This window comes from Chamaea fasciata, unplaced genomic scaffold, assembly GCF_029207755.1.
Source record: "Chamaea fasciata isolate MVZ Bird 193981 ecotype frontalis unplaced genomic scaffold, bChaFas1.0.hap1 SCAF_8, whole genome shotgun sequence".
NCBI lineage: Eukaryota > Metazoa > Chordata > Aves > Passeriformes > Sylviidae > Chamaea > Chamaea fasciata.
The window spans coordinates 8,794,917-8,816,192 of record NW_027094093.1 but is presented as its reverse complement, the minus strand read 5'-3'; the positions used below and the strand labels follow the sequence as shown (position 1 = coordinate 8,816,192).

The window sequence follows — 21,276 nt, the reverse complement described above, 5'->3', positions numbered from 1 at the left end:
TAAACAAGAAGGGATAAAGCTGAATCAACCACTGTCAGCCGCAGGATGTAGGATAATATTTGACTTTCTAAACAAGTAAAATAAAACTGTAGCTATAAATGTGTATTTATTATTCAATCCTACTTTTTAAAGTTAAAGGAACAAGGGTTCCCAGAACTGTCCAAGGGTTTTCGAATGGCAAGAAAGAAAAATACTACATTATGCATTTTTTCATTTCTTTCCTGGGAAAGATGACTGACCAAGATGTGAAATACTTGGAAGACTTGCAAGAGGAATTTGACTTCAGGTATAAAACAATACAGAGCTTAGGTAAGAGTTTTTATAGTAATGTTTAGATTTCCTAGAGAATGGCTGATTCTGCACCTGGACTCCAGCATCAGGGGCTTTTGTGCATTACTTAAATAATATATGGAAACATAAAAATGGATCTTTGGTTTATATAAAGTAATAGACCTGGAATATAATGACTCTTTTGGGGTTAAGAGGATAAAGAGGATCATGTTAAGAAAATACAGTTATTTCCTATGGATAAGCTGCCTAATGGCGCATAAAGGAGTACGTTTCTTAATTTAAAGAACCCATTTTTCAATATCCTCACCTTTTACGTGGCCCTTCTTCAGGAGAATGTGGAAGAGACTCTTATTTCCCAGAGTCATGCAAAACTGATTTTTCTCACCTCTAACTTGGCTTTCTGTTCTTTTTTGACCACAGTGGTGATAACCAGCTGGTAAGCACTCTTTGACCAGCCTGTGATGGTTGAGATCTGCATGTGGCAACAGTCCTTGCATGATCTCTTTCAGAAAAGAAACTGGGGTCTGCTTGTGTCTGCTCAGATATCTTTATATTATCTTCCTTTGAATATGCAAAGATCCTGGGCTTGAAACATCCAAGTACTTCAACGCATCGATCCTAACTGTTGAAGGCTGGATACAACCCAGCAATTGGAAGAGTTGCCATGGTTTAATGAGTTGCTGGTCATCAAGCCAATCATAATTAATGACCACACAGATACCTGAAAGCTGCCCCACTTGCAAAATAAAACATGCTGACAATAAATGACTTTCTCAGGGCTTAAAATTTTGCTTCTCTGCTCCGGCACAGCCAGCTTACAGTGTGTGGGAGCAATTGCTGTGGCTGAACTGGTGCTGGTTACTTGTCTGCCTCCTCTGAAACATCTACCCTAACTCAATAGGAAGGCATCAATCCAGAGCTTAGCAGGCACATGGTTGGCACCAATTTCTTTTTTTGAATGTAGCATGAAAGATGCAAAAGGTTGGGGAAGGTGAGGGCGGGAAAGAGCTGCATGTGAAAGAGCATGGGTGACCCTGGGGACTCTTGAAACTAGTGCATGATCCAGAGAAGGACAAATGTTAGAGAGAGGGGGAAATGCCCAGTGGTCAGTGCTCCTGGTGGCTGAAATTCCCCTGACAAAGAACACTTTATCACTGTTTTAAATGCCTCTCAGCCAGACCCTGTAATTCACATCGAGTCCAAAGAGCTTTAGCCTAACTGCTGACACCACGAGCATATTTGTCTGTACCGATCAATCATTGATCCAAGCCAGATGTACATAATACACAGGAGTATGCACAGGGGTGAGAAATTTAGAGAACTCTGGGTATCACCTGTATGTTTTCTGCCTTTTCCTGCCCCACATACACATCTAGAGACAGGATCTACAAAACCTAATTTTAGACTTCTACTAAAGCTAGTCTTTTCAAATGAAATATGCTGTTACATAATCTACTGATGTGCACAGTTTATCTTTTCACTAGTTCATGCTGCAGTCTGGTCATGGGGTTTTTGCCTCTTCTCCCCTTATAAACAGGCACACACACCCACACATATATTTATACTGGGTTTTTTTTTTGTCTTCTGCAGAGCAGAATGACAAAAACAGCACCCTCATTAAACAGGAAATGTTGGCGTTGCAGTCTATGCTCAATAGTTTAGACTACAAGAGAAAGGTTAGTGACGATGTTTTGTAATTTGTGGTTAATCTGCTTTCTCCCCTTATTCCCACACCAAATACTCAAATGCGTATGTGTGCCTTTCTAAATTTTCATCTCAGAAGAACAAATGAATTTCACAGGAGTTAAAAATTTGCAAAATGTTTGAGTGGGTATGGGTGATTTTGACTAGAAGTTAAGAAATTGGCAATTAAGTAAAAGCTCAGTCAAGGATCTGGTTCTGCACACCTTAAGAGTGAAGCAATTTGTTTGAGTCCATATTGGGGGGGGGCAAGGGCTATGGTTAAATCAAGCAAACAAAAAAACAATACATTTCATATGATGCAAAACAAAAGCAGAATTTTTGAACTTCACAGAGCTTGCAAGTGTCAAAATCTTGGAGATACTATGCCCACAAAGAATGCAACATGCTTCCCTCCAACACTCCCCCCAAAAAAATTCCTGAAGAAGAGTTCATAGAGATTCAGGATTGATGTACAATAGGTGATGAATCCTGTCACTGAAGCAATAGGAACTAAACGTGGTTACTTTCAGAATAACTGAAAAAAATTTTAATAAGCTCTTCATGATAGTTGGTGAATTTTGCCACTGTTGCCTGTGGTCAGTTAATGACACCTTTCCTATTTTCCAGGAAGTGCTCAGTAAAATAGGGCGTGTGATCCATGAGATCGATATGCTGATGAGCAACATGCTGACCGAGGAGCTGCTGGACTGGAAGAGGCGGCAGCAGATCGCCTGCATTGGGGGGCCCCTCCACGGGGGGCTCGATCAGCTCCAGAACTGGTAAACCTGCCCTGACCTCGTGTTTCCACTGAAAACCACAGGAAGTCTGCTGCACTTGAAATGATCATTCCTTTAGATCAGCTGCAACAGCAGCAAATTCACCAGCAGCTAAGAAAGTAAATAACTAAAAGGTGCCAACTAAAAGCAACATTCGCTATTCAGAATTAACGCTATGGTGAACTGCTGGGCCTGACTCGTGGCAGTCACTCATTTTTTGGGTTTGACAGTTCCTGCAGATACATGAGACATACTCTCTTGGGAGTTTTGCTTGAGTAAGAATGGTGCTGACTGAGTTTGTCATTGAAGGCAGTGGGAGTTGTGTCTAAGCAGGAGCTGGGTAGGGGCTTTATGCTTTGACTCACTCCTCCAGACTTCACAGTGTGCAGGGATTGAATGGCAGTAGTCTCTGTGGTGGCAACTCTGAAGTGATTGTAAATAAAAAGAAAATAGCACTATGTTTAAAAGATGGTGTACCCAGGGAATGTCAACACAACATCATGATCATTACTCTCCCATCAAAACTCTCATATGGAAAAGGTGAAATAAAAAGTAAGAAGTAAAAATTGAAGAAAATTACCAAGAAAATTTTAGGACTGAAAGAAAAAAAAAAAAAAGAATTGTCATTTTCCTTTTTTTATGTGTGTGTAAGTTTCTTTTTTTCACTTTTTTTCCCCAACCAAGATGCTAAAAATAGCTTAAAATGTAATTTTATACACACATACCCTATTGAACTAGCAAGTTAGCAAGTGTGTTTGGATTTATTTTTCCTTACTGCTTTTACACTTCTTCAGTTTTGTTAACTTGCTGATTCTATATAAACATTATCCTTTTACAGAGTATATTTTGCAAAGTTCCTGAGCTGTTGAAAATAATTAATGTTGGCACAAGTGCCCTGCATGTATAACATCAGGACCATGTATATATTTCTTCCAAATTGTCACAGACAGTGTTGCATTGTTGTGAAAATATTTATCTTTGAAGATAAAGCAGATGATTTGCCCAACGTATTTATATACTCCTGTAAACAAAATGGATGGGAGTTTGGGCAAAGCTGGAAAGCATCATTCAATATGGATTGTGATTTTCCCCAAGCAAGAACTTCAGTAGTTCTTGTGTTCTAAGAAACGGTTTACAAGAAAGATTGCAAACTAATTCTTTGTCTTGCTGTAGCTTTACACTGTTGGCAGAGAGTCTCTTTCAAGTCAGAAGGCAACTAGAAAAGCTGGATGAGCTCCTGACCAGGCTGACTTACGATGGGGACCCTATTCCTGTGCAAAGACCTCAGCTGCTGGAAAAAGTCAACTTTCTGCTCTACAACCTTTTCCGGAAGTGCGTAAGCCACTGCCAAAGTGCTTTACCTCATACTTTACCTCAACTGGTACAATAGTGAGAACACACTGCTAAGAAAAAGGAAGAATGTTTGAATGTCTGAGGATTTTAAGGACCAGATTCCTTATATAAGAAGTATGTACAGCTGTCATCAAAATTCATAGAAACTGAAGGTTCCAGGCAGCTTCTCATAGGTAGCATTTAAGGGTTTGTCATCAAGTTCTGACTCTTAAATGAATGCCAGAAATCCCCTTATTCTAGGAGGAGTTATGTGCATTCTGCTGAGAAAAGCTATGAGGCTTTGTGTTTGGGGTTTTTTTCTTTTTAAGGAAATGTTCCTTTTCTTTCCTCTGTCCCCATCAAGCTACACTTCCTGCTGCCCTCCCAACTCACCCTTCTATTAGTAGGTAAAATATTAGCATCATTTCTCTTGCGTTTTGTACAGGCTATACTAGAGATATACCACAAGTAAGCCTCTGAAAGCAAAGTGGGCTCAATTGTTTGATTGATATATATATATATATATACATATATATATATATATATATATATATATGATAGTTTAATTATGATAGTTTAATTTCATTGGAGACATGCTCAGTGTATTTTCATACTCTCTTTTATGGGTCTGATAAAATTTTGGAAGACCAAGACTTTTATCATCATTGTATTTTAGAACTATAGAATTTGGTGTGATTTTCAGTGTATTTCAAGTATCTGTTTCTTGCGGGAACAATTTAAGGGAAAGTTAGACCACTGGATCATTTTGATAACTGAGAGTTGGAATGCATAGTTCCCACTTCAACATCTGTAGAGAAATAACTCTTTAAGAGATACCAGCCCTTTTCCCTTCTCACACCCCTCCCCCCTCAAAAAATAAATCCCCATCTGTTTGTTCATACATGTTCCTTAAAATCTATTTGTTCCACTTCTCCTCACACAGCTCCTTCGTGGTTGAAAGGCAGCCCTGCATGCCAACACACCCCCAGAGGCCAATGGTTCTCAAAACTTTAATACAGTTCACTGTTAAATTAAGGTAGGGGAAAAAATCTGATATGAACTCCTTCATTCATGTACAGTATTTTATCCTAGGAGAATCTAGAAAGCAAAGCAGACCAACGTGAATTAGGGATCCATTCAACTGCAGGGAAAATTTCTGGAATGGGGATATAAAGTCCACAGAATCTGTCACACAGAGCAAGTGGCAGTAAAGAGTATAACACGAGGAAGAAAGGCACATTGTGGCTAAAGGCAGCACCTTCAGGGTTCTGAATGCATTGAATTCTTGTCTTAATGACTTTACAAACCGAGTAAATAACAATCCTTATCATACAAGCCAGAATCTGAATACTCAGAGCCACTTCTGCACAGAGGAAAGAGAAACTGCTGCATTTTGAGAGTCTCGGGTGAATCACAGACAAGTTATTTCTCTCAAGTTCATGGAGGGCTGGGGGTGAGAAAAGGTGCATGAAGGAAAGCACACACACATCTGTGGTGCAGTCTGAGATGATGCAAATCCATTTCCTAATTAGTACTGCTTTGGTGTCTCTCCAGCCATTCCCTCAAACACATGCTAACACTTAGGGGGAGGGTAGGGCACCCACCACTGGAACAGCCCAGCTCCTCTTTCTGAGTATTCAGCCCTGTAAATTGTGTTATAATCCTAGATGCCTAATCTGTTTTCAGATTGTAATAATTTCTGATACTTTAATCTGGAGCAACCAGTCTAGTGTTTTCTGGTGAGACATTCTGTGAATATTCACTCTCTCATTTTTTGTTTTGAAGGTTGCTAATTAAATTGCCAGAGCTGAACTACCAGATCAGAGTGAAAGCAACAATTGACAAGTAAGAAACTTAAAAGTGAAGATATTGTCTTGCTCCCTACAGAGACAACACAGGCTTTTTTCAGTGGCTACCCTATATGATTTTAAAACTGCTTTTAGAAGGAAAAGAAAAAAAATTTTAAAAGACCTCCACTAGCTAAAGATCAGAGTAACTCTTCTTTTTTTGTGTGTAAGAATTCGTTTTTTAAAACAAAGCTGCTAGGTCTAATTGATGTTTTCAAATTGGAGGCAAGAAGTCCATTTAAGATTTGTCCTCAAGACTTAGAAAATATTCATCAGCCAGTACAGCAGCATCACACAAAAACTTGAAATCAAACTGTATTGCATTTATGGGATGGTTAGGTTTGAAATATCTCCAAACTCTTATCATGCACCATCCCCAGTCCTAGGTACCAGCTACCTCCCTCCTTCTGCTTGCTGTGCTTCTGCAAGCCCCTAAAAACCACCTTGACTACATGGACATGGATGTCGGCCCACAACAAAGAGGGAAAACACCCAGTGAGGAGGGAGCAAGAGAGAAGCCAGGGCTGTTTCTCTCAGAAGCCGTGTGCTGTCTGATAATAAATAGCAAGATAAAACACACCACCTAGATATGGCCAGGTGCAAAAGTCTAAGTGGACAGTATGAATTCCAGTTTTTCAGTTTAAAAATTGTAGTTGTGGGGTCAATACAAACCAACTTTGAGCAAGCAAAATCTGCCATCTCAGATATGCTTCTCAGTACAACTTGTCTTACACATTTACTGACTCACAATCCATTTCCTCTCCCCCACCCCCCCTCTTCTCTTTTAGGAATGTTTCAACTGTAAGGTAAGACAAGAAAATACAATATTTGTTAAATTTTTCCAATACGGTGGTATCTGAGTACCATCGTATTGGAAAAATTTACTGTCGTGTCCTCCACAGTAACCGTAGATTTGTTCTGTGTGGAACACATGTGAAAGCCATGAACATGGATGAGTCTGCAAATGGAAGCTTGTCAGTAGAATTTCGACATTTGGTAGGTTTGACACTTTTTTACTGTTTTGATAGAGAAACAAAAGATTCTTTAGAAACTCTGGAGGGAGAACTGTGTTACTGTCAAGGCCACGCTCATTTTCTTTCTGCTTGCACAAAAAGATTATTCCTAGAACCTCTTTATGCCATCCCATACTTCATCCATTCAATAAAAGAAGAGTATACATTTTCACAGAAATTACAAAGCAAATCCTAATTACCACCAGAAAGGAAAGATTAATCATGCTGAATTAAAAAGCTTCACAGAAACTGAGTTTGGTTAAAAAAAAAACCCAAAACACCAAACCAACAGCAACAACAAAAACCAAACCCAACACACAGAACAAACAAACAAAAAACCTAAACCACACCACGATTTTCTAGGGGAGATACAATTGAATGCATGAAATCTATCGGAAATTAATGCCTGTGATAAAGCCTTGTGAGAGACTGGAGCACTGCTTGTGTAACTTCTCTAAGAACCCAGTGAGTCCTGCTTTCTGACTAACACTCCCCTGCCTGTGGTATTTTTGGGGCTTAACCACAGATGCAATGCCTCAGTGTAGTTTTGCAAAAGGAGATTGAGATCAATGGTTTTTAGCGCTTTTTTTGTGGGATTCACTTGGCAAGCACCCTAATTAATGCTTTATTACATTAACTTAGTTTCCTAAAAATTCTACTGCAAATAAAATCTTATTATAACTAAGAACATCCTTATTATAAATGATGTTCTTTATATGTACTTCTGTCTAGAGTTTCTCTGACACATAAATATTACTTTGCTTTATACAGCAACCCAAAGAAATGAAAACAAGCGCTGGAAGCAAAGGAAATGAGGTTTGTGCATTTATTTTATATGTTGTTTTTGCTTACTCTCACAAGTATTTCATATTTGATTTTATTTAAATCAAAGAGTCGTTAGATTTTGAAATATATACTAAGTACAGGATCCAATTATTATGATAGTATAATGAGAACTGTTTGGAATGACTCAAGTTGTACTTGCATGCCTGAAGTCTGTATATCGAAAAAATTACAATAGAAGGTAGAAACTAATAATCCAAATGTGTGCATTCCACTTAAAGGTTACCTTTTTGGTCATTCACATTTTGAAAAACAAGCCAAACCAAAACAAATAAGCTTTTAAAGGATTTTTGTTGAAATAATTGTTTACTACAGGAAAGGTCTTTTAAATCTATATTCTGCTGGTCAGGTTCCCAGCTGAAGTCAGGGTGTCATTATCTTTGTATCAAAGGGGTTTGCTGCCTCAGCCAGGACCAAAAATGTGCTTAATCGACTTACACTTGTCCCAGCCTGGTCGTAGGTTCCCCTCTCGTGGTGACTCTGCGTATGGCATGACAGCACTAAAACCAGCATAACTGAGGGTAAAGTTGTATTAGCAAGTTTTAAAAAAAAAGGAAAAAAAAAAAGAGAAAAAAAAATCAGTCGTATCACAGCCCAAATAGCTGCAGTTACGCAAGAACAAGAGTTATTTCAAGTATTCTTTAAGTACAAAGCAAAAGGTGTGATCAGCATGAAGAATTTGACCAAAACCTAAAGCAGAAGATCCATGTGCCCGTTTCACACACATTTCAATTCGCAACCCGATTAGCAAGACTGAAACTCAAGGCTTGCCTCCCAGTTACTTTGCTGCTTACAAAATCACTGACACCACAACAAGCAAATGCAAAAATGTAGGTTAAGAAATGTTGGCACTCCAGTTTTGGCAGCATTTTCCTCCCACTTCTACACATTGTGTCTTTAAAACTATATAAAGGGCTGTGGAGAATTAGGACAGCTGTACTGTGACCTGGTTCACTGCTGATTTCCTCAAACAGAGCCTCTCCTTGGTCAAGTCAGTCTGTGAAAGTGGTTATTAGCAGAAAAAGAGTTGGGATTTTCTTTGTTAACAGCAACTATAATGCTTTCAAAACTTGGTTTGTTATAGGACATTCAGTATGCTAAAAGTGTAGTTAAATATAACTGGCCTCATTAAAAAAAAAAAAAAAAAGTGAAAGTTCTCTATTTTAGATTTGTCCTTTCATGCAGATGTACCTTTTTGCCTAGATGATTTTTCCATGAGAAAAATTTGCTTCTGCAAAATCACAGTGGGGGGAAGAAGGGTTATTTCACCAAGCCTTTTCAACTTCGTGTCAGCAATACAGGTTGAGCTGGATTGATTCAACCTGTGTTAAAACATTTGAGCTCATTTGATGGATGAGTATTTCCCATAAAAGCCTTCAGATCTAAGTTGGATTTTCCCTTTGCAAGGCAGTTTTATTATTCAGATGCCTAAGGATTTCCTGTGGTCCCAATCCCTCATTTATTCAGTATCTTTTATTGCAGTAGCCTGTATATTTCCTGGAGGAGGTGCTCCATGGCAAAGATAAGGCCACAAGGTCCTCTGCCAAGAAATAATTCCATTTTACATTGATTGAAAGCAGATGTTTCAGTAAGGGAAAGTGTTTTGATTTGCAATTTTTTATTTCTTTTTTTTTTTTTAAGAAAAGTCTAACAAAACAAATGCAGGGAGGGAAAGACCAACAACAAAGAAAACTGGAAAAGAACAAATATATTTTTAGACTTTGAGTTCTGAAGATGTATTTCAAGAGATCTGTTTCCTAAGGAGCAGAGATTTGGATCTTTACAGAGCTATGCTGGTTTGTAATCAAAACAAACGCTTATACTACAAACTTTAATCAACGATGACAAACAGGCTTCATTTTTTTTCCATCCAAGAAAAGCTTGGGGTTTTAATACCAGATTTGCTTTGGATTAATGATTTAGGCCTCTAGTCCTTCAACTAGTACCCACAGCAAACCTGGATGAAGGCCTATTTGTCATCAAGGCTCTGGCTATTTGCTTTGTTTCTGGTTTGTTTCTCCTTGAACATCCCTGTTTAAAGTCGAATTGTCAACCAGTAAGGAAACTTTAGGAAAGTTGGAGACAACCTTTATGAGACACACAAAATTATCTGTTAACTTCTTGTGGGCAAATCTGTGTTTTAAAGTACCATTATAGGAAAAGATGAAAGTTTAGAAGTTCTGCTTTAACAATATCAAGGGGTTCTTTTAGATTCATCAGAAAAAACACCCGACTTCTGGACTAATTTAATGTCAGAGTTGAACAAATTGTTTCCTTCACTTCCTTCTTTTCCTGTTCTGCTTATATGTTTGATAGGAGTTTTCTTTCCAAGTGTAACCTCAGCAGCTGGATCACTAAAACTGTGTTAAATGCCAACTGTGCACTCCCAGATTTATAAACTTCTTATTCCCTCAGGGCCCTCACATGGTGACCGAAGAACTGCACTCCATCAGCTTTGAAACACAGGTCTGCCTGTATGGATTGACCATAAATTTGGAAGTGAGTATTTGGGACAGATTATCTGGGGCAGGAGTAAAAGGCGTTTTCCAGCAGTTTATAGAAGTACAACTGTGTTGGGCCACACCGCAGGCCTGCCTACCCTCGGCAAGGCCCTCGGCAGTAACCACAAACAGACACGAGATTTCCAGAACTTCTGGAAAAGAACTCTATGCTTTGGGAAGAAGGAGAGGCTAAAAAACCAAAGCACGGCACAGCACTAACACTCTCCTCAGCAGCACTTACTCACGGCATTCATTCTCTCCACCAGACCAGCTCTTTGCCTGTGGTGATGATTTCCAATGTCAGCCAACTGCCCAACGCTTGGGCCTCTATCATTTGGTACAATCTGTCGACCAACGACCCTCAGGTAGGTCCTTGGTATGCCAGTACCGACTTCCTGCAGTTCCACATCTGTACTAGTTGGTTACTAAACACATTAGCTATAAAAAAGATGTATTTCCCTCTTGAACTGGCCTTATTTTTGTCACGTACACTGCTATCAACATCACGCTTTACTGCTGTCCTCTTCATCTTTCTTTTCCTGCCCAGACAGAAAACCACATGCACTGTTCTTTTTTGTGGCCTAAAGTAGTAGTTCTTAAACTAAGGAAAGGTGACAGGCCTTCTCCACAACTTCTCTAACTCCTTTAGTTTTAATTTATGTTTCTTGTGTGTGGCTGACTAAAACTAAACCTGTTAGAAAATAATTCTACCAGTACAACTCCAAACCATGAAAGCAGGCATTAAGGTGAATCTGTAATGTACTTAAGTGCTGCTCTCCCCCATGGATTTTATAGGAACTTGTGCTTTTTGTGGAGAAGATTATCAATGTTAAGTGGCAACTTCTTGTGGCTCTAATCCTGAGCAAAGGCAGAATCGTTCTTTCTAAGGCTCCAGCTGTCTCAGCACATATTTTAGATTCAGTCAGTGTTACTGTATTTGCAGACTGTGGAATAGTGCTGTCAATGGCTCTCGGGCTTTCAGCTGGGGATTAGTGCAGTCACACAGATGCTCAGAGGAGGAAAAGGGTCAGACAGTCTACCATGGTGTCAGGCCAGCTGACTAGCAGGCTGGACTGCATTACATTATCACTCTGTGATACTCCAGAGAATTTTTGCACAGTCTTCAGTATGTCCATTGGGTGTACAATCAAAAAAAAAACCCCAAAAAACCAAAAAACAAAACAAAAAGAAAATCTAAGATAAGCCAAATGGTTCAACAGCACATCACCATATCAGTATGTAATTGTCTAAAGTTTCCATCACTAAACATTAAAATATAGTGATAATATCTAGATTTTTTTTTTGGACAGGATTTAAGCATATTTTAACTGTCTTTGCACAGGACACTACCAGAGGCATAGCAAGGTATTTTAGCACCCAAGATGCACAGAGGGACTTTAGCTCTCTCTAGGAGTCTCGCCCTACAACCCTGCTCAGGCACCCCACTGGACCTTGCTGGGTGCCTGCAGCTGGGAGGACCCACACACGTTTGCCCCAATGCTTCCCAAAACACAGAGCTCACTTTCAACACTTCCAGATTCTGCTCAAGTACTTGCAGCCTCCTCTTACAGCCTGATATGTATTTCATGGTTGCTATCTAAACAAAAGCATTCATTCTGTTGCAGAATTTGTCTTTCTTCAACAACCCCCCTGCTGCCACTTTAAGCCAGCTCTTAGAAGTACTGAGCTGGCAATTTTCATCATATGTTGGTCGTGGACTCAATTCTGAACAGCTCAACATGCTGGCAGAGAAGCTTATGGGTAAGTGTGTGGAAATATACAGATTTTATTTGCTTTGGGGTTCTTATATTTGGTAGCTACAGGTAGGGGCTTTAAGCACACATTGTGGTTTAGCACCAGCTGGTAACTAAGCCCCACACAGCCACCCGCTCCCCCAGAGTGAGATGGGGAGAGAATTGGAAGGGTAAAGTGAGAAAACTCATGGGTCAAGATAAAGACAGTGTAACAGGTAGAGCAAAAGCCACAAGCCACACAAGGCAAACAAGGAATTCATTCACTACTTCCCATCTGCAGGCAAGTGTTCAGCCTGGAAATCAGGGCTGGATTCATCACACAAAGAAGTTACTTGGGAAGACAGATGCCGTCACCCCAAACATCCCCTCCTTACTCCTTCTTAGCCTTAAGTTTACATGCTGAGCATGGCACCATATAGTGCAGAATATCCTTTTGGCCAGTTAAGATCAGCTGTCCCAGCTGTGTCCTCTCCCAGCTTCTCAGCACTCCCAGCCCCTTTGCTCATGGGGTGGGTTGAGAGGCAGAAAAGACCTTCACTGTATGTAAGCCCTGCTTGGCAAGAACTAAACCATCTCTGTATTACCAACACTGTTTCCAGCACAAATCCAAAACACACTGGCTAATGTGAAGAAAATGAACCCCAGCCAAAACCAGCATGGCATGACCTCCACTTCCAGAGCTGATGTCAAAAATGTCACAATTACTTTTTTTTTCTTTAAAGAAAAGCAGGCGTCAGCTTATTCTTATCACAAAGCAATCCAACTTTCAAACTTCCAGGCTGCTCAACAGAAGGAAGAGGGCATCAGTCACACTGAACTGTGATGTTATTTTGCTTCCTTAACAATTATCTCATACATCAGAAATCAAAAGGAAGTATTTTTGCTTGCTTATGAGGTTTGGTTGGGGTTTGTTTCATTTTAAGTACCTCTGCTTGTGGGTCTGTTCATTTCTGGGACTTCACCAGAGATGCTTCACCATTGTCAAGCACAGGAAAGAGGCCCTGTAACTTCAGCAAGATTAACTATAGACTAATTTGAGATGCAAGTATGCCCCAGAAGGGAGAGGCCCTGGGGAAAGCTGAAAAGTAACATTTAGGCTAAAAATTGAAACTGAACACCTAGTGTTGCAAACACCAAGTCATGGGCTACTTTAGGCAAATATTTCCAAAATTATCACCTGCTTTGAGAGAATACAGAAAACCAGATCTACGGTCCCTTAGCATGCCCCTATCCCTACCTCCCCAAGTTGGGATGTACTGTACTTCTCCCCTCACCCCACCATACAGATATCAAGCAATATCAATTTCATAACTTCAGAATAATACCTGCACCATTTGGGCTGCTTTTTTTTTTTTTTTTTTTTTTTCTTTCAGGACAGCAAGTTAGTTACAATGATTATCAACTATCCTGGGCAAAGTTCTGCAAGGTACTGTTCCAAAAGTAAAACTGAACTCTTATTTCTCATTACACCCACAGCCATGCCTATCTCTGTTTCTTTGATGCTGCTGATAAGATTCCCACTTGCCATATGTGGGACTTTCACCTCAGCACAATCACATCCCTTGTAAAAATTTAACTAGGAAAGAAACACTTCCAGAAGCATAAAGCCTGGGATTAGGGATCTACTTAGTTGTATTGCTACAGCTATCAGTAACTGCCATTGTAGTGTGCCTTATCTATTTCTGTAAATGATCATTTGAAAGTCTTACCAAAGCATGCAATGCATTTTTCATAAAACATAAGTAAAATTTTTCATACTTTTAGTTTTAACTTAAGTTATTACAAGATAGTCAATATATGCAATAACTTTGATGAGGGGCAGAGAATGTATTGATAAAGAAGGGTAAGCTCATTTAATTCATATTAACTACATTATTTAAATAAGTACAGAACCTTGGAAGGAGGTTCAACTTTCTCATCTTCTTTTCACTCAAAATTTAAATGTATAACTAGGAAGAACCACAGATGTGATTTTTATTCTCCTTGAAAAATGAGGTGCTTCCAATGCTTATCTCAAAAATCAGTTGGTTTTATGTCAGGTTGAAAGAGAGATGTTACTCAAAACCACAGCTCAAATTGTCATTCTCACTTGAGCAAAGTAAGAAAGTTTCTCACTTAAGAAACTGAGAAGAAATTGTCATGTGAATGTTGGGTAACATCACTCTCATGATTCTCCTCTTGTGTGTGTTGGTTTTGTTTGTCTTTTGTGGTTGTTTTTTAACTGTCAGGAACATTTGCCTGGGAAGTCTTTTACCTTTTGGGTTTGGCTTGAAGCAATCCTGGACTTGATTAAAAAACATATTCTTCCCCTTTGGATTGATGGGTGAGCATCAAGGGAACTGTTGTATATTGATCTCTCTCCACGTTTTCTCTGTCCTTTACTCATCTCAGTTTTAGCCATGCAGAGGACTGTTTGCAATGAGTTTAACACTTCTGTCTCCCTCTCCCATGCATAACTTTTGGAAACTGCTGCCAAAGGGCAACAACGTGGGATCTCTTAGAAATGCCGGTTTAGATCTATCCTTCAGTTCTGTCTATGCAATCAAGTACTGGGATAAATTTTACCAGGCTTCATACTACTTTGAGCTTAATGCTGTACTCCAGGTGTAAATCACACAAAGCTTTGGTCATAGTGCCCAAGCCTTATAAAGCTTTGTAACCAGGTTTGGAACACCTGGATAAAGTCTGGTCAGATCAAGGCCAGGCTGGATAGCTCTGAGCAACCTGGTCTGGTGAAAGATGGCCCTGTCCACACTAGTGGGTTTGGAACCAGGTGAACTTTAAGATCCTTTCCAACCTAGGGCCTTCTGTGATTCTGCACATTGCACAGATCAAAGTCTGTGTTTTTTTCCAAAAGTAAACCCATGATTTTTTGTTATACCTCAGGTACGTAATGGGATTTGTAAGCAAAGAAAAGGAACGAATTCTGCTGAAAGACAAGACACCAGGAACATTTTTGTTAAGGTTTAGTGAGAGCAATCTGGGTGGAATTACCTTTACTTGGGTGGATCAGTTAGAAAATGGTAAGTATAATTAAAAGAAAAAAAACTAAGCCAACAACTAAACCAAAACCAACTCAAACTCTGCAATATACCTGCAATAGAGGAGTCAAGTTTTGTTTGGTTTGAAAGTAAAATTCACATGTATCCTGTCATAGTGTGGTTTTGGACAAGGGACAAGTATCATAATTTCTCAAACACAAATCAATACTCTGACATTCTACCTCTGAGCTCTTTCTATTAACAAAGCGCTCTATGAGGTGCACCTGCTAACTGCAGGCTTTAGATTTATTTGTAGAAATTAAGTATTGAAAGACACTAACATAGGCATGAACAGGTGAAGCCTATGCAAGTGTAAACCTCAAAAGAAAGGCAAAAACGTGTTCCAGCTGCAATTGCTCATCTACAGGTTCTGGTGCCTTTGTGTTTTTGCAGGAGATGTAACATTTCATTCGGTGGAGCCCTATAACAAAGGCCGCCTGGCTGCCCTGCCTTTCGCCGACATACTGCGCGATTACAAAGTGATCATGGCAGACAACGTTCCTGAAAACCCCCTGAAGTACCTGTATCCAGATATCCCCAAAGACAAGGCCTTTGGCAAACACTACAGCTGTCAGCCAAACGAAGGTTCAGCTCCACTTCTCTGTTTACCCTTTCTGCACAGCAGCTGCAAAGTCAAAACGCAATTTGAGGAATGTAGGGAGAGGAGGGAGAGAACAAATTAAGATGCCTCCTTTAATAGTGTTCTTCAAGAGAACTGTTTTAACATGTGTCTGTCATTTAGACAGTTTCATTTTGCAAATACATCCCTGGTCTTGGAGGTTACAATAGAGGTGATGACAATATTTAAAAGAAGCTAAGAAATGGATTTTTTTTTCCTGACTGATGCATCACAAAATTCAGTGCTTGGGTGTTCAAAGGACTGAAAAGTCATCCTGTTTATCGGCTTCATAGTTGCGTTACACTGTAGCATGCTCTCTCTTTAATTTCAGGAAAACTCAGTATTTTCCAAACAGCTTGGAAGTCCTACTTTGTTTCATTTCATGCAATGGAACCTTAAAAAAAAGGCTGTTTATCTGCAGCACCTTTTCCCAATATACTGCACAATGACGAAGTTATTATGGCAGACAATGCTCCTGAAAACCCCTGGCAACGGCTGGAAAATGCAAAAAGGCTAAACAAGGATGGTTCCAAATATGTTCAGGCCCACGTTCTTTTTCGGCCAAGTTACAAGTCAGCTCATTTTTAGATAAAATTCATTCCTGCTAAAAGAAAGCCCTCAAAGCCTTAATTTTTAATAGATAAAACACATTCTTCTAGACTTTCAGTATCAAAGGTTACAATTCCATTTGAGCTCAAATTCCTACACAACTCAGAAATATTTGGAGGCTACAGTATTTTTCTCCCCTTTCATTTTAACTCTGTGGACTTTGCCTAACGCTCAAATCCTCTAAAATCTTACATATATGCTTAATTTCATGTAAAAGACATTGCTGAAGCTGTATCTGTAGAGACAGAGCTCCAAACATTAGCAGAATTGAAATCTGCAGGCTCAGAGTACAAAACTTAAAGATTTGTATATTTGCTTTACAGGCCTAACGAAATCGCTTTCATCAGTTGTGGTATTATATTGTGATTCATATCAAGGGAGCACAGACTTCTTCTAAGATTCTAATTCTGCTCCTTCTAACTCTGTGACTAAGACCTGAACTCAAGGACTAGTCTCTGGAATTCCCCTCACTTTTGTGGCTATTTATTTATGCAGGGACTTTTCAATTAAATTTTGTCTGCAAATAATCAATTTCAAATAGATAATAAAATGATTAGACAATATTTTATTTTTCTACTATTTATTCTAGTCTCAAAGCCCTCAGATGGAGGAGGGAAAGGTTATGTTCCTTCTGTATTTATCCCAGTCTCCAAAATGTAAGTATCCTCACAGGTGTGTTACACTTCAACTGATATTTTTATTTAATTTACATCCCATTTCAGAGTTTCCCCTGCCTCCTTTCCCCAAACTATTTGAAAATAGTTTGGCAAGGACTGCTAATGACAAGAAAGGGAAGTAAAGGACTTCACCTGTACAGTGCTTTTTCCATTCATGGGGCAAACCACTTGTAAAAATTGAATGCAAATTTTATGGTACTCTGATTGACTTATCTTTCACTGTCCCTTTTTTTTCTCCAGCAGCTGATATTAGGGCCAAGGAAAGAGAGGATAAACCTGTCTGTGCCTCCTAAGTTTTCAAGTGTATGCGAGGTTGTTGGCATGAGGTTACAGGGCCACCAGCAAGCCTGAGTACAGGGTTAACAAACTTAAAAAGCATTCACCATACTCCACTGATATGCATAAAGTTAGAGGGATTTATGTTTTTTCTAAGATTATTTTTGTCTGCTTTTTTTTTTCTTTTTAGCTTAAATGACTGCACAGAACCACATTCTCCATCAGATCTTCTTCCAATGTCTCCAAGCGTTTATGCCGTGCTAAGAGAACACCTGAGTCCCACAGCCATTGAAACTGCTGTAAGTTGTAAACTTCCCTATTCATAAGTAAATATTAACAAACAGGATACAGCACAGATGCTGGTTAATAAAAGGCTGCTTGTACAACTATGAAAGAAACTCCTTCATCGCTTGCTGCATTACATTCTGAAACAATGGTGCAGGTATTTCCTCTTCTAAATGGTGCAGGATACTGCAAGCATCTTCAAAGCACTGGGATTGCCTGATATGCTGGCCAATGAATCATAAATGTCAGAACACAAAGATCCCAGGGTTCTTGCACAAACAAAGGCTTTACACTGACAAATATATGTCACTTATACTAATTCTCTGGACAGCAAAAAAGCCTGGACTTGCTCAGGGGAGCTGCCCAAGGAACATAATAATTTCCAATTCAGCAAACTTGCACAACTTTTTCACGCTGCAAGATTTTACACGGGGTTTCAAAGTGCAAAATTAAAAGTCAACTATAACAATTTTAGCAAAGTAATATTAACTTTGTGTATTTTCCCTATTGACCAAAAATGATGTTCTGAATCATCATGGCTCAGAGTCCTTAGAGCAATAATGTATAGCCACATGAGGATTTGTCCAGCAGACTATTCTCAGGAAACACAGCAGTGGTTTGGCTCTAGCAGCTTTAGAAGAAAATCTCCTTTTTTAATACTAGCCCTTAACTTTCTGTATGTTCAATGATTTATGATCTTAAAAGGGTTCTGTATTTAAAAGCCTGCCAACTCCCCTTGAAGTGCCTCTCTGTAAACACTTCTCCTTACCCACAAACAGAACAAAACTAAACCAGAATCCTGATTGTTGGTGATTAGAAGTACAGTTAAGCTTTACATGCAAATAGATGAGTTCTTTAATACATCAACTTGAAAATCCACTCAAGAACAAAATATCTTTTTTATTCTTCACTTTTTCCTTTGATAGCACTCGTCACAAAATAATTCTTTAGCTGAAAATGAAATAACGAGCCTGAATTAAAATTCTGCATTAAAACCTGCCCCATCCAATCCAAGACATGTCCCCAGTTATTTCCATTTTGGTTTATAATATGTGGAAATGGTTCTGACCTCCTCAACTGCACTTATGAACTATGCACGCATTTGCTTCCCTGAAGTTTCATCAGACTAAAGAATAGTTGGATTCACTTTCATTTGACATCAGCCTCCAAACATCTTTGGTTTCTTTTTGCATGCACAGTAAATCTCAAAACCAGCTCTATTCAGAGCTTCAAAATAAGCTGTGACCGTGGCCATCGTTCAGGGTCAAAACCCCACAAAAAGAATGTGCCTGGTAGCAAACTGCAAGTGTTAAATACAATTTTAAAGGTACCAAGACAAGTGATTCAGTGCTGCTAGATGGTGATATTTCTGTAAGGTCTTACTAGAAAACTTTTCAAGTTCTGCTAGAAATTGCATGAGAAAAATAGTTTTAGAAGATTTTTAAAGAATTCCTTCCTTCCATTTTCCATTCAATTTACATTGCTAAATGGAAATTAGGACAATATACAGGATTTTTCTTTATCAAATTCACACAACAATCTACCCTGCTGAAGAGCTGTTTTTGTACAGCAAGCAGACAATCTGCACTATTAAAGCAATACCTTTTCTCCATGAAATGCCAACAGAAAAGCATCATGTGAGATACAGAACACAAGAGTGAAATCTGCAGCAGGACAAAATATCCTACAATGCAGTAACTCAGAGTAACTCAGTCTTAGCAAGATATACATTCTGCAAGTCTTGCTGAATTCCCTTCTATTCCCCCCCAGTCCAGCTTCCCTTACCCATCAAAAAAACAAGACTCCAGGAAGAACCCTGCAATACATATCCACAGGCTGCAAGAACCACAGAAGTTCATACAGAAATAAATACCATGCTTATTCTTATCACAACAGTTTCCTAAACAGTGTCTTCTAAAGAGCATTCCTCTACTTTATAAACTAGAAACAGGATTTTCAGATCCTTATCACCTTGTATGACATTGTCAAAGTGACTGCAGTTACCTTAAGCCAGACAAGGTTTCATCTGCAGTTTCTTTTGAATGAACAGCTGTGAGTGCTATGAAACTAATCTTTCCCTTCTTTTCTTCTAGCTGAGTTCTCCTTACTCAACTGACTGAAGTGCACATACTGGAAAAATTAGTAATCGTGTGAACATTGGATGGCTTAAAGAAATCATGATTTCTTCTTCCTGTCACCTCTGAAAGTCAGCTTTTCCTGGAAACCATTACATTATTCTCAGGCCTCTTTCTGTTATCAACAACACATAAACAGGGAATTTTCTCCCTAGGGATTCAAACAGCCTTTTGCAAGTCAAATTTGCTGTTGTCACTGAAAAAAGACCAAATCCTTTCTGGCTTCAGAGTCATTTGACTTCAGTGGGGTCCCAGCAGAGATAAATTTTACTTGCTAATTTAACTAATTTTCATAGAGTTGCTGTAAATATGAGAGCATAAGAACAAAATGTTTTGCTTCTGAAGACAGCATATAAAGATAACTAAAGACATTATTGTGTTTGGAGAAATTAGGATTTATTACGTTAAATACTTTCTGCTTAATCATAATCTTGTACACCACTGATTTAGGTACTATTTCAAAGCAAAGATTGTTGTTCTCCTGAATTTGAATGTTCCAGAGGTGTCTGGGGTTTGCTTTTCTCCAAACATAAATTGCCTTCAGCATAGATTTTTATCTGACACCACAGCAGAAGTTGTGGAAGGCAGGTAGGCAAGGCTGGGGAGAGAAGGGAGTTCCAGAAAGGAAGCAGATATAAAACTTGTGGTGTTTAAAAGGCTGTCTCCATTTCATCACTAGAAGAGAGAGTTAGTAAAACTTCCCCCTCTCACAAAATAGTTGCAGAAGTAAATCTGTTTGGGCAAGAAGCACTCGGATACTCAAGCAAGTACTGTCAGAGAGTCTACAAATAAAAAGTCCCAATCTGACACAGTTTGGATAATAACTGGTCAATGCCAACAGGAAAGCTGTTTTTAAAAACAGTTACAGAAGAGCTGCAGCATTTGCTGACCACCTGGAAACTTGTGCTGCATGTAGTAACATGCCTCACAGGCTCATTTAATAAGCAGGACAACTAGTTTTTGTAAAAATGGTAAACTGCCCTCTTTAAATACATTTTTTTTTTCTTTCAGGCATGTTTACTGCTGAGTCTGGGCTGTTTGGTTTTGAGTTGTTTCGGTTTTGGGCTGTTTTGGTTTTATTTTCCCCAGTGTTATCCCTAAAATCTCTGTTCATAGAATTATAAACAGGCAGCTACAAGACCACTGTATTTCACAAATGCAGGCTCAATCAAGATGCAAGTCAAGATGGTTAACGCATGCAAAGTTCTTAAAACACAAACCCTTGAACATTTGCACCTTACTGCTTTCTCAAGCAGGTATGAATGAGACTTCTGCAATGAATACTGAACCTCCTTGAATCAGTAAGGCATGTGTTTTTACTTTAATTTCTCCTTTCATCCGTGCTATTGACGTTAGTTGAAAGCAAGTAAGCGGAAACAAAGTAATGAGATATTTTTGTGATACATGGAAGCACATTTCAAAGAAACAAACACATTTCTGTTCATTACACTGAGTGATTCAAAGCAAGCTGCACATAAGTTCAGCAAGCATCACGTATAAAATGAAAAATGAGCACTTCTGTATATAGCTTGGTAACATCTGTAATTTATATAACCAGCATGAATAAAATCAGATTTTGGCTTCAAGTTGCATA

The 21,276-nt window shown here is 38.9% G+C and overlaps 2 protein-coding genes across 2 annotated transcripts in view; one reads left to right on the top strand and one right to left on the bottom strand.

Annotated features, from left to right (window-relative positions):
* STAT4 (signal transducer and activator of transcription 4) overlaps positions 1-21,268 on the top strand; it is a 40,990-nt gene extending 19,722 nt beyond the window's left edge. The window contains exons 6-24 of the mRNA XM_066189594.1: positions 231-309; positions 1,882-1,967; positions 2,602-2,753; positions 3,924-4,082; positions 5,026-5,118; positions 5,868-5,927; positions 6,718-6,735; positions 6,832-6,925; positions 7,714-7,758; positions 10,201-10,284; positions 10,553-10,651; positions 11,912-12,047; positions 13,414-13,466; positions 14,269-14,363; positions 14,927-15,063; positions 15,475-15,666; positions 16,899-16,965; positions 17,453-17,561; positions 19,641-21,268. Coding sequence (XP_066045691.1) covers positions 231-309; positions 1,882-1,967; positions 2,602-2,753; positions 3,924-4,082; positions 5,026-5,118; positions 5,868-5,927; positions 6,718-6,735; positions 6,832-6,925; positions 7,714-7,758; positions 10,201-10,284; positions 10,553-10,651; positions 11,912-12,047; positions 13,414-13,466; positions 14,269-14,363; positions 14,927-15,063; positions 15,475-15,666; positions 16,899-16,965; positions 17,453-17,561; positions 19,641-19,667 — 1,785 coding nt within the window. The 3' untranslated portion in view covers positions 19,668-21,268. The remainder of the gene's footprint in view (positions 1-230; positions 310-1,881; positions 1,968-2,601; positions 2,754-3,923; positions 4,083-5,025; positions 5,119-5,867; positions 5,928-6,717; positions 6,736-6,831; positions 6,926-7,713; positions 7,759-10,200; positions 10,285-10,552; positions 10,652-11,911; positions 12,048-13,413; positions 13,467-14,268; positions 14,364-14,926; positions 15,064-15,474; positions 15,667-16,898; positions 16,966-17,452; positions 17,562-19,640) is intronic.
* Positions 1-21,276, bottom strand: part of MYO1B (myosin IB) — a 202,047-nt gene that overhangs the window by 160,160 nt on the left and 20,611 nt on the right. The window lies entirely within an intron of this gene.